The 15908-nt window shown below is 44.4% G+C and overlaps 3 protein-coding genes across 3 annotated transcripts; 2 read left to right on the forward strand and 1 right to left on the reverse strand.

The window, feature by feature from the left end:
* Positions 1 to 575: 575 nt before the first annotated feature.
* LOC128071123 (transmembrane emp24 domain-containing protein 6) lies at positions 576 to 5603 on the forward strand. The gene is made up of 4 exons (XM_052664091.1): positions 576 to 788; positions 1990 to 2116; positions 3333 to 3481; positions 5370 to 5603. Exons 1-4 carry the CDS (start codon positions 576 to 578, stop codon positions 5601 to 5603), a joined length of 723 nt encoding a protein of 240 aa, XP_052520051.1.
* Positions 5604 to 7098: 1495 nt separating this feature from the next.
* LOC128071124 (60S ribosome subunit biogenesis protein NIP7 homolog) lies at positions 7099 to 8919 on the reverse strand. The gene is made up of 5 exons (XM_052664092.1): positions 8861 to 8919; positions 8655 to 8741; positions 8423 to 8561; positions 7581 to 7721; positions 7099 to 7375 (listed from the first exon to the last, which is right to left on the reverse strand). The coding sequence occupies exons 1-5, from the start codon at positions 8914 to 8916 to the stop codon at positions 7256 to 7258; spliced, it is 543 nt and encodes a 180-aa protein (XP_052520052.1). The 5' UTR covers positions 8917 to 8919; the 3' UTR covers positions 7099 to 7255.
* A 282-nt stretch (positions 8920 to 9201) lies between these two features.
* Positions 9202 to 15833, forward strand: LOC128071120 (conserved oligomeric Golgi complex subunit 8). Its single transcript, XM_052664088.1, has 5 exons — positions 9202 to 9596; positions 10779 to 10986; positions 11746 to 12573; positions 14440 to 14608; positions 15376 to 15833. Exons 1-5 carry the CDS (start codon positions 9202 to 9204, stop codon positions 15645 to 15647), a joined length of 1872 nt encoding a protein of 623 aa, XP_052520048.1. The 3' UTR covers positions 15648 to 15833.
* Positions 15834 to 15908: the final 75 nt, after the last annotated feature.

Genomic DNA, 15908 nt, shown 5'->3' on the forward strand with positions numbered 1-15908 from the left:
TTCATCCATTTAAATGTTTCTACACACTTCCATGCTGTGCTTTGCTCTCCTATGCTGTAGCACTGGGCAGAAAGAAGTCCAATGAAACAGGTTTTGCCCCTTGTATCTTATAGGAGCAACAGGTATCATCTAGCAATTTGATATGAATGAAAAAAAATCTCCCAGCGACTACTGAGAAATAAGTCCATACATTCAGATAGTTGGAAATAAACCTGCTTAATGTTTATTCCCAACAGGTAAAAACTGAAAAATGACAGCCTAAAGGAAGGGTGGAAATCGCTCTTCTGAAGTAATAGGTTCTATTCAGAAACCCATTAAATATGTTTGGTAAGCCACTGAGTGTTTGAAGTTAAAGCAAAAATTCTTCCTGTGAGCCAGATGTGGGGTATCATGCCAGTTCTATTCTGGAATATCTTATGCGTGGCCCTGAGACTGGCCTAAGTGTTACTTGTGGAGTTAATCATTACCCCAGCAGTTGTCTAAATTGCTCGATTCCGTGCTTGGTTTGACAGTACACATATACTAAACTGCTTGATTCCACTGGGCTGCACACACAGGAGTCTCCAGAGAGCAGCATGTTCCCTTTGCTCTTTGGGGCTGGACTGGTGGTTCTGAACCTAGTGAGCTCTGCTAGGAGCCAGAAGACAGAACCCCTTAGTGGCACTGGGGACCAGCCCCTCTTCCGTGGAGCAGATCGACACGACTTTGCCATTGTGATCCCTCCAGGAGGCACAGAATGCTTCTGGCAATTTGCCCACCAGACTGGCTACTTCTATTTCAGTTATGAGGTAGGTACGTGGTCATACTGGGGACTTGTTTTTCTTGTTTGTTCATTTCCTTTTATAAAGGGGGTCGGTCAGGTTTTAAATAAATACAAAGTTCTAGTTGTCTTTATTATGCTGTGACTCCCCACCTGTTAGTGAAATGGGTCTGCAGTTAAATGGAAACTTGATAGATGAAAAATCACTAGAACATATGGCTTGGCTTCTCAAATTTGGGGCTGTGGCAGTATGCTTGAAGTCATGGGACAAACTGGGTGCCTCTTCCTGGAGAGGTAATCATCACATTTACTTGAATTTGGAGATGAGAGGGGAAAGAAAAGAGTCCATTTTTTAAATATTAAAACAATATGGATATGGTACCAAGCTGAATGAAAAAAAATCACATGGACTTTGGAGACAGACCCAGAGATTTCAAAGATACTTTAGTTAATGAAGTTGGGGAAACAATATTACTCAAATTCCCGCAAATTGAAGAATCACCGACTCAAGGTTTCTCTATGTAGTCAGTCCTGTTGCTTAAATGCTTTAAGCCAAGTACTTTAATCCATGCTGTGCCCAAGGATGGTCTGCTCAACAGTAACTTAGAAGCTGTTCATTTCCTTTGTTCTTTATCTTGGAAACCTATTAACTTTCTAAATTTTGTTTACATATTTAAAAACTATATTAATCTTATTCCAATGTAACTTAAAATTCATTTTATACTAACTTATCAGAGGTTTTCCTTATCTCTGAATTAATAATAGAATAGTAGCTACCACACAGCTCACAGCCTGGGCTTATCAAGATCCAGCTTGGAGACAAGTACCTATTGAATGCCTTACTTGCTGTCAAGTATCAAATAAGCCCAAATCTGGTATACCACTGGGGAGGTCAAAACCAAGTGAGTTCAGCCAAGAACTACATGGCCAGATTCAAGGTCTGAGACATGTTTTCTCACCAGGGGTGCTATTGGCATTTTGGACAATTCTTTGTCTTGCTTACTGTTTCTAACATGGCAGGATGTTCAGCATTGCTGCCTCCCTGCCCTCTCCTACTCACACGCAACATCACTGCGATACCGTGACCCAAATTCAAGGTGGGGGTTGGGCAGTACCATCCCTGACTGAGAACCACTGTACCGATGGTCACTGGATGTCAATCTTACCATTCAGTTAGCTTCCTGATGATGTAGCAGGGGCTTTTCTCCCTCTTTAATGTGTCTCGGCAGGTTCAGCGGACTCTAGGAATGTCACATGACTGGCATGTTGCTGCCACTGCACATACCCCACAGGGTTTCCTTATAGAGACCTCTAAGCATGTTCGGGGCCAGATTAACTTCTCTACCCACGAGACAGGTCTGTTTCCATTCTCACAGCTATTGTAATAATCATGTATTTCTTTGAAATTGGGAAAATAATGAGGAAATATTGAAATGAATAAGTACTGAGATGCAAAAGCCCTGACTTTTCCACATATGGATGGTGAAACAGTAAGGAGAAAAAATTAACCTTGAACACTAGAAACCAGATTTCCTGTAGACTGCCAATGGCCAAGGACATTAATCAGATGTCCTTGACTGGGCTCCAGAAGCTTGATTTTATTTCATCATCTCCAGTGAACCAGATTATGGGAAAGTGATCAAAACAGGCAGACCCATTTATGATACAGAATTACAATTAATAAATTTATTATGGGATAGTACTCCAGTCATCAGAACAACTTGAGCCAGTTACCAAAAAGCACATTCAGAATATAAGGAAATGCACGGCCATGACAAATATCCACATTCTACAACAAAGCACTTCTCCAGTCACCAGAAAATTCCCACAGCCAGATAGAGCCTGTCCTCACTCCGGACAGCACTAGTCAGTTTGAACTGTTCTCTGTACCAGCCAGCTACACAAAAAAAGACAGTATTTCTCAACAGGTATATAAGACAATCCTTCAGTTCACAGCACAGGCTATCAGCATTATTATTTAACATCTTGGCCCCGATAAGCCAGTGGTGCCTTCCAGTCACTTAAGATAATCAAATACACTGCAGCATCTTTCGACCCTGCTCCTCCCCACTGCTCCCCAACTGCCACGTGCAGGAGGTGACCCCAGCTGAGAATAAGCGTCAGTACATACCCCAAACCAGCAGCCCCCATACAGACCACCTTGCAGGAAGTCACTCCTGGATAGCTTCTTTCATTCACACAGCATCCATCTTTTTCCTACTTTCAAGATCAAGATGATATCCCAGCTCTAATGGTGTACAAGCAGGCAAACAATATGCTCTTAATATGCTTGTGGTTATAAATAGTTTAGATGTGAGAATTATAGGTTGAAAAAGATGAAAACGTTTTCTATCCAATACAGAGCTCAAGCTACTAAAATTTGGCAAAACAACATTATACTATTTAGTAAATATGTTTCAAGAGCGAGCAGGATCTTCCACATCAAAAACTGAATCTGCAGTTTTGTCTATAGTAGCACATTTAATTTTGGAGAACAGTTATCTCCAGGGAAATTTAGAGGGTGGGAGGGTAGGAGATCAAGAACTTGGTAATGATCTCGGAATTCGTACAGGTTTTTATCAGCTTTGTCTAGCAAACCAGCAAAATCGCTTTGGTTCCGTGCAAGTATACCTCAATTTTGGAGTCTTCTATGAGGGGCCTGAGATGGACCACAAAGAGAATGAAAGAAAACAACTGAATGATACTCTGGATGCAATTGAGGTAATTGTTCTGTGGGAGAGAAACATCCCTGGAAACTAAGTTTAAATTTGGAGGAAAGATTAGAATTAGTGGGAATAATATCATACTAGTGAAAGCTCATTTGGGTAGAAACCAAACCGGCCAAAAGATTTGAAGCCCTTAATTAATTTTGTGCCTTGGAGCTCTTGAAAGTCCTCACTTGTTTTCTACCAGGCATCAGCAAATAATGGCTCATAGCCTTTTAATTTAGATATAACATACCACTTTCAGTGTACAGTTTAGTGGTTTACAAGGTCCTGCAACCATTACTAGCATCTAATTCCAGAAGTTTCATCACTCCAAAAGTAAACTGCATGCCTGTTATTCACTCTCTGTCCTCCATGCCCCCACAGTCCTGGGTAATCCCTCACTCATCTACTTTCTGTTTCTACAGACTTGCCTGTTCTGTACATTTCATACGAGGGGACTCATACACTGTGATCTTTTGTGTTTGGCTTCTTCCACTCAGCAAGTTTTCAAGGTTCAGCCACACTGTAGCATGTGTTAATTCTTCATTCCTTTTTCTGGATGGATAATATTCTATTGTATATATGCATCGTATTTTGTTTCTTTACTTATTAGCTGGTAGACATCTGGGTTATTTCCACTTCTTGACTATCATAAATAATGATGCTGTGAGCACCTGCATATAGATTTCTGTGTGAACATACTTCTATTTTTGTACACATAAAAGTGGTATACTCTGCTAGTATGGTAACTTTTTAACTTCAATGAGGAACTGCTCTTTTCCACTGTGGGTAACACATTTTACATCACACCAGCAGTGTTTGTTGAGAGCTGCAATTTCTCTATATCCTTGTCAATGTGTTACTGTCTTTGTTATAGCAACCTTAGTGGGTGTAAGTGGTATCTTGTGGTTTTTGAGTTGTGTCTCCAATGACTAATGACACTGAACATTGTTCCATGTGTTTTTTGGCCTTTCGTATATCTAGTTCAGAGAAATGTCTATTCAAATCCTTTGCCCATCTTAAAATCTAGTTTTTTTAAATGGTGGAGTACTAAGAGTCCTTTATATATTCTAGATAACAGTCCTTTATCAGATATATGGTTTGCAAATATTGAGTTGGCCAAAAAAGCTTGTTCAGGATTTTCTAGCCTATCTTCCAGAAAAACTTTTCAGCCAATACAGTATTTTATCTCACTGTTTGGGATCTCTCTCCACTTTCCCTGATGCACAAAAGCCCAGTTTTTGTAGGTGAAGCTTTACTGGAACAAAACAATGCTCATTTGACAATTACAGTTAGTCCCCCTCTGTATCTGCAGGTGGAGAATCTGAAGATATGGAGGGCTGACAAAGGGACCAGAGCATCCTCTGCCGGTCCTGGGACCAATCTCCCCGCAAATACTGAGGGACAGCTAACTGGACACATGTCCGTGGCTGCTTTTGTGCCACAGTGGCAGAACTTAGTAACCACAACAGAGACTGTATCACTTGCAAAGCCTAGAATATTTACTGTCCGGCCCTTCAGTAACAAATCTGCAGGCTCTCATCTTTTACCATAGACGAAGGACAGAAGACACTGCCCAGAACGGCATCGATATGCTAAGTATATGTCTACATCTAGACATACTCTGGAAGAGCTTTCTGGTTTCAGCACTGAAGTTTTTCATTGTAAAAATTATTTTTTTAAAACTGAAGTCCAGGTAATTTTTCCATATACAACAAAACTAGCCATTTACCAACAACTCCAATAGCCCTTTTTTTGTTGTTGTTCTGCACCCTCAATAGCCAACTTTTACATATCATAAAATCATGTGAATATAGGAGGTTAGTGCTGGTGGGTACCCAGGTGAGGCTAGATGAGAGGTAGAAAGGAACCCTTGCTGTATTTCATTTTCTGTCCCGCAGGAGAGCACACGAAAGGTGCATTACAATATCTTTCACATGTGGCGACACTACAACTTCGCACGCATGAGAAAAACAGCTGACTTTTTCCTTCTCCAATCAAACTATAACTACGTGAACTGGTGGTCAACAGCCCAGAGCCTTGTCATTGTTCTTTCTGGGATCCTGCAGCTGTATTTCTTGAAGCGTCTCTTCAATATCCCAACGACTACAGAAACACAGAGGCCAAGATGCTAAGCTCAAATGACTACAGTGCCCTAGCTCTTTCCTTCTGGGGCACAAGCTTTGTCAAACCTTTGTAAAGTTGTTGGGGGAAAAATCAACTTCAGAAAGTTGTACTCTATGGCTCTCCTCTACACAGGCAAAACAGCAATAAAATAATAAAATGTGTTAAGTTCTGACACTGATTATTTCTAAAGTATGCACTAAATGCTACCATCAAAATACTTCCCATCATATTGCAACCTCTTAACCTTCACTATATCTATTTAGAAATTAACAGAGAAACTTGGAAGGGAGAAGAGTTGAAACAAATGGGACAAAAATATATAAACTGGGTTTTGTATGTTGCATACTGAAACAGGAGTTGTAGAGTGCTTTGCTGTAACTGAAAAATGCTTTCTTTTTAGAGATGTCATCTTCGAAATTTAAAATAAGCAGTATATGCACTAAAGAAACTACAATACAGGGAGTTAAATTTTTTCTATATGCTTTTTTGCTAAAAAATACTTAAATAATTCTAAAAGTAATTTTGGAAGGCATGGGGGAGGACAGAAGAGCTGAATTATTATTGCAGGGCAGGGTCTCTGATTAGTGCTTTTTGTCCAATCCAGTGAGGTAATTAAAGATTTATAAGAATATACATATAAATGAATCACTCTGCTGTACACCTGAAACTAACACAATATTGTATATCAACCATACTTCAAGAAAAAAAAATTTAATTAAAAACCAAAAGATTTATAATAGAAATCAAGGTGATAAAAATAACATTCAGCCGGGGATCATAAAACTCAAGAAAAAGATCAAGAAAACCGCTTATTAAAGCCAAGGTAACATAATCAAATTATATTCATAATATCCTGTTCTTAGTAACAAAAATACTCAGTATAAGTGTTACAAAAACAAGTCTTAGCATGTACTCAACACCATCATTTGCCAAGCATTGTGTTAGGTGCTTTACAATCATGATTCTGAATTCTAAAAACTATTCTTAGGAAGATGGGTAAGGTATTTATTGAAGTTTAATGACTCATCTAAGGCCATATAGCTGGTAAATGTGAGAAATGGTGTTTGAATCAGAGTTTCTTCTTCCACACCACACAGCACCTATCATATAGAAAAGCCACAGAATAAACTGCCCTTACTATTTTATCTATATTTCATTTGCAAAATCCCAAACATGACCTACTACTATGATATGGCAATATCTATCTTTCATAATATTAATAAATAGTTAAGAAAATTCATTATGCCACTAAAATTAATTTCCTGTAAAAAAAAAAAAAAAGAAAAAAGAAAATTCATTATGTTCTTATCACGTGTTTGGAAAACAGTGTTATCACAGATAACAATAACAAGCTATTCTTGTCCTCAGTTCCAACAGTTTAGAACCTGTTACTCAAAACAAGAAGCCCTCTGATTCAAATATAAAACACAGTAATCTATTGAGTCACAATCACAAAGATCCAAAACCCAATTTTTGAGTCATTTCTGCATAGTAAGAATCCAGCCTGCATTTGTCCGTGATAGAGAAAATATTAAACTAAGAAATCCCTGAAGAGGTCACAGTGTTGACAAAAATTCAACATGACGGTGGCGCCTACAGAGACACAGGAAACAAAACTAGCCCCTTCCACACAGCCACAAGTCCTTGCGACGATTTTGCTTTAAGTCAATGTCTCTTCATGTCGCACATATTCCCCAATGTCTGCTTGATGAAATACCACAATCGCCATGGGGTCTACTTTCCTGCAGTCTTGTGTGGACTTTGCTGCCACCCCAAAACCCTGGGATTCAAAAGAAGAGACACTGATTCACTCAAGTCATTCCATAAATACGCATTGAGGTCTGGAAACAACAAAGATGAAAAAATACAGTTTTTTGAAGAATTCAAAAGGTGCCAAGAATTTAGCCTCTCAAGAGCAGACTGAAAACACATCCTTCTTGAAAGAAAAGATACTTGATTTTTTAACAGCCACCATCTCTACTCACCAGAGGGACATCTGCCATGGAGTACACGACAACTCCCTGGTACTGAGAAGTGTTTTCAGTGATTCGCCCAAGTCCAGATTTCAGCACATGGTTCCCATACAGGAAGGACTGCTCTGCTCCAGGTTTTATCCACACTTTATACTAGAAGAAAAAGAATTAAACCCAAAAGACATAAAAAGGCTAACAGTTACACCTTTGTAGATTAGCTAGCTACTACGTCTGTGGTTAATTTATTTTTCTTATGAACTAAAGCTTTTCTACTTTTACACTGAATTATGGGCGTGTATGTGTGTGTTCAGTCGCTCAGTCATACCCAACTCTTTGTGACCTCAAAACTGAAGTACCCTGACCTACAATACTATGTCAGTTGCAGGTACAAAACATAATGATTGTTATTACTACACATCATTTATTTTGTCATATGAATTTTCAGGGAAAGAGGCCTGTTTCCCTTAAACCGTTCACTCCATGATGAGAACTACCAAGAGATTCTTTCCTCAACTCTTCAATTTCTCCCATGGGCTAAAAGTTTAACAGCTCTTTTTCTGTACCCCACTGTGCTCCTCTTCATAGCCACCTATTTACTTTTCGGTCTTGAGCTGCGTCTGCATAGGCTTTTCAATTTTTGCTGGAGATAAGGACCACTAAGCAGCCCCACAGGGTTAGCCCCCAGCCCCAGCGACGCCCAGGTAGCAGATGTACAGCATCAGGTGCTGGCACTGACCCTAGGCAATGGTCAGGGACTCCGCTGCATAGCAGATGTGCCTAATTCTGCGTTCTGATGTGGCCTTCAGCCTTGACTGTCTCCATCCCTAGTGGCGAGCTGAAACCACCCCACAAACCTTGGCATAGGGTGCTAGGTAATCCAGAGCCGTGATGTGCAACCGAAACTTATGAGTCTTGGTGAATTTTCCGAAGCACGTCCCCAACGACACCAGCTTGTCACCGGAGATATTGGCGGCCAACTTCAAAATCTTCTCACTGAAGGGATAGGGAAGGAGGAGGTGAGGGAGTAAGGTGGGACCCAGGCCTGCACCCGCTCCACGCTGCCTACCTGGCCCCGCGCCCCCTCACCTCACGTAGTACACTCGGTCTTTGTGCAGCCTGAAACAGTAGGTGCCGTCGGGCCTGTCGACCAGCAGCTGAAGATTCTCCCCGATGCTGAGAGCAAAATGAGGACTGGAGACTGCGCCCGGAGCCGTCCACGCACCGCGCCCCCCGCCCCACCCTCGCCCCTCCCCGCCAACCACGCACTCCCTCTTCTGCTCCAGCACTCTTACTATTTTGCTATCTTCTCAAACATTACTCGGGTCTCCTCTTCAGTCAGCGGCCGCATTTTCCCGCTGGGTTGGAACGCCGGATCCTCGTGCCTCAGTTAGCGGAAACGGAAGCCCAGCCGCCGGCCGCTCCTTGGCAACCCCAAAGCCGGCCTCTCTAGCTCCTTTCTAATCGTTCCCCACGCTAGCGCCCCGTAATCTGGAGGACTCTCGGGAAAAGAAAGCCGGCCTGAAGAGAAACCATAGAGACAGTGACACCTCCACCCCCCAGCCACTTCCGGTTCTAGACTAGAAAGTCAGCGCCCTCCCTGGACGGGAGAGGAAGTGACGCTGTTGCCGAAAACATGGCGGCGACGGTGACGATCCCATCTTCAACTACGGCCTCGGCCACGACGACAGCCACCGCGGCTGCTCTCGGGGAGGTGGAGGATGAAGGGCTCCTGGCGTCGCTGTTCCGGGACCGCTTTCCGGAGGCCCAGTGGCGCGAGCGGCCTGACGTGGGACGCTATCTCAGGGAGTTGAGTGGCTCAGGACTGGAGCGGCTGCGGCGGGAGCCCGAGCGCCTGGCCGAGGAGCGAGCGCAGCTGCTGCAGCAGACGCGCGACTTGGCCTTCGCTAACTACAAGACCTTCATCCGCGGCGCCGAGTGCACCGAGCGCATCCACCGCCTCTTTGGGGATGTGGAGGAGTCGCTCGGCCGCCTGCTTGACCGCTTGCCCAGCTTCCAACAGAGCTGCAGGTGCGGCGGGCCCGGAGCTAGAGGGGCTTCTAATAACTGTAATAGCTGTCTTTATGATGATAGAAATACTTAACACTTAGTGCTTACTATATGCCAGCTTCTCCTCTGAGCATTTTATTAATCATTTTAAGCATCACAGCAGCCTTCGAGGTTGGTACGCCATTCCCATTTTGTGTATAAGGAAATTGAGACTGCCCCAGGATGTTTCTAAGTCAGAACTGGAACCCAGCAGCACATCCCTCTTATAGGGCTCTTGTGAGCACTAAATGGAATGCATACAAAGCACTTACCATTGGGTCTGACATATCGTAATTAGCACCCTACAATTGTCAGTTTAATACATGTGCATATTTAGGTAAACATACACATACACACAACACACACGTACATAACGATAGCTTGGCTCAGAGATCATCTGATCCAAAACTTTCATTGACAGGAGACTGACAAGGAAATCCCCTTTGGGAGCAGTAATAATCCTCAAAAAAACCCCACAAAAACCCCACCAAACTTCCTTTTTGAACCATATTCTGTCTCTCTCCATCATTATCCCGAATTCTGCCTTCCAGCCTTTCATGAGAAAGTGTTTTCTTTAGAGTCTTTCAATATTTGAGAATAGCTTTCATATTCTTCCAGTCCTCTAGAATAGAGAGGGGGCTTCACAAAGCAGGCCTCTGCAGTTACAGAGAAGAAAGGGAGACTAGCAGGAACTAAGGTTGGATAATAGCAGAGGAGATTAAGAGGCTGAGGGAACTTGGGGATTAGGTTGTAGTTCAAAGCTACTTGGGGCATCATGCAAATAAGAACAGCTGTTATTAAAGGAACATTTACTCCATATCAGATTCTGTGTTAAATGGTTTATACCCATCAACTCATTTAATCCTCACATCCTTATGAGGTGGGTCGTAATACTGTTTTACCAATGAAGAAACAGTTCAGAGAGACTTAAGTACCTTTCCATGGCTTGTTAAGTGGCGTATCTGGATTCAAATCTTTTTTTTTTTTTTTTTAATCACTTACTAGTTGTGTGATCTTAGACAAGATGCTTTAAATCTCTGGGATAAAAGTACCTGAGTTTGGTGTGAAGATTAGATTAATCGTCTAGCTTGGGGTCAGTTCACAGTAAGTGCTTGGTAACTGGATGCACAGCAGTGAACCACCAAATGTTCTGACTGTTGCTAGGAATTTTGTGAAAGAGGCTGAGGAGATCAGTTCCAATCGCCGGATGAACACCCTGACTCTAAACCGGCACACGGAAATCCTGGAAATCCTGGAGATCCCTCAGCTCATGGACACCTGTGTCCGGAACAGCTATTATGAGGAGGCCCTGGAGCTGGCAGCCTACGTACGCCGACTAGAAAGGAAATACTCCTCCATCCCTGTCATCCAGGTAGCCAACTTGCCCAGAGAAGACTCAGACCGAGCTGCTTATGGCCAGGACTTCTGTGGCCGTCACTGACCCTGTAGGCAGAAATCTTGGGGAAACTCCTGGCATATTTCACATCAGTTACTGCGAGGCAAGCAGGCTTGCTCATAAAACATACATTCATTATTCAGTCAGTTGGTAAATATTAACCACGGGCCAGGCAGTGATCTAGGTGCTGGGGAACTAGTGTGAACAAAGGCAAGGCTGTGGTTCATGTGACTATAAGCTGTTAACTGGCAAATAAATAATATCCTTTCAGATAGTGAAATACAGCAGGGAGTGGGCCAGGAGACTAGGTGGGTTGCTCCAGGAAGAGTGGTCAGGAAAGGCTTTTCTAGAGAAGTAACATTTAAGCTGAGACCTAGATGATGAGAAGCCAGCCACATGATGTGGGAGAGACCAAACCAGAAAGTGTCTGACCAAGTAGAGCAGGCTAAGGAGAGAAGTTGGGAGTGTTTAGAAGTAAAAAAGACAGCCATTCTGGCTGGTCTGCGGTGAGCAAGGGGAGAGCATTAGGACGCAGGTGAGGGCAGGAGAACCAGGCAGGGCCTGTAGGCTACAGTGAACCAGATCTTTGTTGGTGAGCCTGGATGCACCAGTTTTAGGAGGTCTATCTCATAGGTCAGGACGGCGGTGGGAATGTTGGTTGGCAATACTCAGGGCTAGTGGAGTGGGTTCTGGGGAGTGTCTTCCCCAGCGTACTGACTCACCCCGTGTTGTCAGGGCATTGTGAACGAAGTGCGCCAGTCCATGCAGCTGATGCTGAGCCAGCTGATCCAACAACTGAGGACCAACATCCAGCTCCCTGCCTGCCTCCGTGTCATTGGCTTTCTACGGCAAATGGATGTCTTCACTGAGGCTGAGCTGAGGGTCAAGTTCCTTCAGGCCCGAGATGCTTGGCTCCGTTCCATCCTGACTGCCATCCCCAATGATGATCCCTATTTCCACATCACAAAAACCATCGAGGCCTGCCGTGTCCATCTGTTCGATATTATCACCCAGTACCGTGCCATCTTCTCAGACGAGGACCCTCTGCTGCCTCCTGCCATGGGTGAACACACGGTGAATGAGAGTGCCATCTTCCACGGCTGGGTGCTGCAGAAAGTCTCACAGTTCCTGCAGGTGCTGGAGACTGACCTTAACCGAGGGATTGGCAGCCGTCTGGACTCTCTGCTGGGCCAGTGCATGTACTTTGGGCTGTCCTTCAGTCGAGTGGGGGCTGATTTCCGGGGTCAGTTGGCGCCTGTTTTCCAGCAGGTGGCTATCAGCACTTTCCAGAAAGCAATTCAGGAGGCTGTCGAGAAGTTCCAGGATGAAATGAACTCTTACACCCTCATCTCGACTCCAGCAGTCCTGGGCAGCAGTGCCCTGCCGGCTGCTGCTCCGGTCACTCAGCCGGGGACCCTGCAGCCGCCCATGGTGCTCTTAGACTTCCCGCCCCTTGCCTGCTTCCTCAACAGCATTCTGGTCGCCTTCAATGATCTGCGCCTCTGCTGCCCCGTGGCCCTGGCACAGGAGGTGACCAGGGCCCTGGAGGACGCCCTTGACAAGGTGAGCGCAGACTGTTGGCTCTCTACTGGGGCCTTTTTTTTTGGTGGGGTGGCCGCGGGGCCACTCCTTTCGTTACAGGTGGCCAGACTTTTGTAATACACCAGTCCGTGTGACAGGGTGTCTATTGACTTAGGTTTAGTGTGGTTTTAGAGGTTTTTCTAGTTGAAAAGGTCTGGTTAGTCCTCCTTCATGAAGTGGCTCACCTGTAGTCATTTTTCAGTGATGTATTGGATTTCTGTTGCTGCATGACAAACTCACACAAACACAGCATCTTAAAACAACACATTTATCATGTCTCAGTTTCTGTGGGTCAGGAGTCCAGGCACAGTATAACTGGGCTGAGCTTCTGCTCACAAGGCTGCAGTCGAGTTGTTGCCCGACTGTGGACTCATCTGGGTCTTGGGATCCCCTCCTTTCAGGTTCATTCACAGTGGCATATTCCTGTTCCTTACAGTTGTAGGACTGAGGCCCTCAACTCATAGAGACCACCCCACTCCGTGAGCAGTTCACAGCTTTTGATTCTTCAGGGCCAGTGGGAGAGCATCTCTCCTGCCTGAGTCTCTTTCTCAGCCCTCTTTTTAAGAGGCTCATCTAATTAAGTCAGACCCACCCAGGATAACTTCCTTTTTCATTAATTCACATGCAGCCGATTTGGGATGTTAATGAAAACTGCAGAATCCTTCACCTTTGCCATATCTTATTGGTTCTGCCTGCGCTCAAGGAGGAGGAGAAAACAAGGGAGTGGGTACCAGGAGATGGGGATCACAAGAGCCATCTTAGAATTCTGCCTAATATAAGTAACACTACTGATCTTACTAATATCCAAGTATGGTGCACATTTTTAAACATTAAATCTTAGATGTTGAGGTGCTTCTTATAATTGATGGCATCTTATAGTCCCTGTCAACCAGGTGGCAGTTGTGACATGCTTGCATCAAGTCTTTCTGTTGATGTCCTCCTGTAAAAAACAGCAAGAAAGCATGAGCAATGAAGCTTTATAGTGTCAGTGAAATTCAGATAATAGTAATTAGCTAATATCCATCTAGAGCTTACCTCATGTCACATAGTTCATCATACTTTATACATATTCAGCCTTTATCCTCACAACTCTTTGAGGTTAGGTCCTTTTGCTGGCTCTGCTTTATAGATGAGTGAACTATCAGACACAGAGGGCTTAAGTAATCAGAGGCCACAGAAGCAGAGTGCACAGCTGGAACTAGAGCTCAGAACATCTGGCACCAGAGGCTCTTTGTTATTTACTTGTTTGTTTGGCAGTACATTGCAGCTTGTGACCAGGGATTGAACCCAGGCCCTGGCATCCTAACCACTGAACCACCAGGCAATTTCCCAGTCTCTGTTCTTAACCCTGTCACCATGACACCTGTCTGTAATGTTAGCTAGGCTTACTCTGTTATTTGTATGTGGAAATAGTGAATGTTCTTTATATGTGGAAATAATGTATGTTCTTTTCCAGGTCTGTTTTCCTCCTCCTTTACAGTTTTCTAGTGGTTCTAGCATTCTGGAACGTCAGAGGCCTTACTCAGTAAAACCTCTTATGGTATTGCTGATATTTTCCTGGATCCATCAGAGTTCTAGTCCATCTCCCATGGGAGCCAAAAATGATGTAGTCTGTGTATTTCATGATGTTCCTGCTCGGGAAACTGCGCAAATAATAAAACTAGTTGAGTAAGAACTACATCACTGAAGTGACAGAGTTGTGAAGACTGACCACAATTGTGAATTTAAACAAGATAATGATGTACTGTTTGGAAGGACTGTTCTTTTGGAAAACTTCAGGGCTGCACATCTTTGTCACTTTTGATGGGGATAGATTAACAGGTAATTGGTGGTGCCCTTTTCTCCTAGGTAACTAAAGTAATCCTGGCCTTCCATCGTGCAGAAGAGGCTGCGTTCAGCAGTGGGGAGCAAGAGCTCTTTGTCCAGTTCTGCACTGTCTTGCTGGAAGACCTTGTTCCTTATTTAAATCGCTGTCTCCAAGTCCTTTTTCCTCCAGCTCAGATAGCACAGACCTTAGGTAAGAGAGGAGAAGATAAGATTTTTAAAACTATTTTATTGACATAATTCACATACTAAGTAATTCACCTATTTTTAAAATTCAGTTTTTAGTAAAAATGTACAGAGGTGTGTACAGCCATTGCTATCCTCTAATTTTAGAACATTTCCATCACCCCAAAGATCCCTGGTGTCCATCTGTGCTCATTCCCCAATCCCACCCTTAGCCCCTGGCAACTACTAACCTACTTTCTGTTGCAGTAGATTCTCGCTTTCTGGACGTTTCTTATCAGTAGACTCATTCAGTTTGTTTATATCTGGCTAAGTGAAAGAAGCCAATCACAAAAAACCATAATGTATGATTCTATTGCCATGAAATGCTTATAGACGGTGTTTATGAAGTATTTTTTGGTAATTTGCCTTCGTATCCCTTTGTCCACTGTCTCTGTGTGGCGAAGGGCATGCGGGAGGGCAGTGGGCAGTGGTCGCACCAACAGAGTGGCTGCTCTTGGCTCCCCCAGCTTCTCCTTGGCCCTGTCCGGGGAAGCCGGTGCCTGTCCAGGCTCTCCTGGCAGTCTGTCTCCATCCGCCCTGCACTCTGCTGTTTCGATTACCTTCACAGTCTGGCTTTTACGGCACAGCTCCCTGTCCCCTATCACAAAGGTGACTTTTACTCTACTGAAATGTGCTGTGTTCGTCACTCCCAATAAGTATTTTGGGTTTTTTCCCCTTGTAGACACATCAATATTTAACGCTTTTTTCACTTATGTTCTTTACTTTCTGGGTCAGGCATTCCACCCACTCAGCTTTCCAAGTACGGAAACCTGGGGCACGTGAACGTCAGCGTCGTCCAGGAGCCTCTGGCCTTTATTCTGCCCAAGAGAGAGCCGGTCTTCTGTCTGGCCAAGGAGCTAGTCCCCGAGCTCCCGGCTCCAGCGCCAGCACTGCCGCCCAAGGCGCCGAGCCCCGAGCCGGTCACCCCGGCTGTCCCTGACGCGGGGCAGGAGGAGGTGGAGTCCGCGGGGCCCCCGCAGCCGGACGAGCCTAGTGCGGGCATCTGACCGGTGCTGCCTGCCCCCCAGGCCTGTGCGGCCTGTACCTGGGCGTGGGGCCGGGGAAGGTTACGCAACCCCGGTGGGAACGGGTGTTGCCACGCGTGGGAGAGGCTGCAAAAGGCGTAATTCAAGAGAGAACCCCCCCAATACTGTAAAGCAACCATACTCCAATTAAATTTTAAAAATAGTGAACCTCTTGGCTATTCTTGTAAATGCTTGGTTAAACTACCAGAAACGGGACTTAATAAGGCCGAAAGCCGCCGCGGA

Source organism: Budorcas taxicolor, unplaced genomic scaffold (assembly GCF_023091745.1).
Source record: "Budorcas taxicolor isolate Tak-1 unplaced genomic scaffold, Takin1.1 scaffold153, whole genome shotgun sequence".
NCBI classification, from domain to species: Eukaryota; Metazoa; Chordata; class Mammalia; order Artiodactyla; family Bovidae; genus Budorcas; species Budorcas taxicolor.

Coding starts and splice junctions, on each gene's coding strand:
- LOC128071123 (XM_052664091.1), top strand. CDS start 576: ATGTTCCCTTTGCTCTTTGGGGCTGGACTGGTGGTTCTGAACCTAGTG. Junction 789..1,989: donor ACTTCTATTTCAGTTATGAG/GTAGGTACGTGG, acceptor GTGTCTCGGCAG/GTTCAGCGGACTCTAGGAAT. Junction 2,117..3,332: donor CTTCTCTACCCACGAGACAG/GTCTGTTTCCAT, acceptor GAATTCGTACAG/GTTTTTATCAGCTTTGTCTA.
- LOC128071124 (XM_052664092.1), bottom strand. CDS start 8,916: ATGCGGCCGCTGACTGAAGAGGAGACCCGAGTAATGTTTGAGAAGATA. Junction 8,742..8,860: donor TTTGAGAAGATAGCAAAATA/GTAAGAGTGCTG, acceptor TTTTGCTCTCAG/CATCGGGGAGAATCTTCAGC. Junction 8,562..8,654: donor GACCGAGTGTACTACGTGAG/GTGAGGGGGCGC, acceptor CTATCCCTTCAG/TGAGAAGATTTTGAAGTTGG.
- LOC128071120 (XM_052664088.1), top strand. CDS start 9,202: ATGGCGGCGACGGTGACGATCCCATCTTCAACTACGGCCTCGGCCACG. Junction 10,987..11,745: donor CCTCCATCCCTGTCATCCAG/GTAGCCAACTTG, acceptor CCGTGTTGTCAG/GGCATTGTGAACGAAGTGCG. Junction 12,574..14,439: donor TGGAGGACGCCCTTGACAAG/GTGAGCGCAGAC, acceptor CTTTTCTCCTAG/GTAACTAAAGTAATCCTGGC.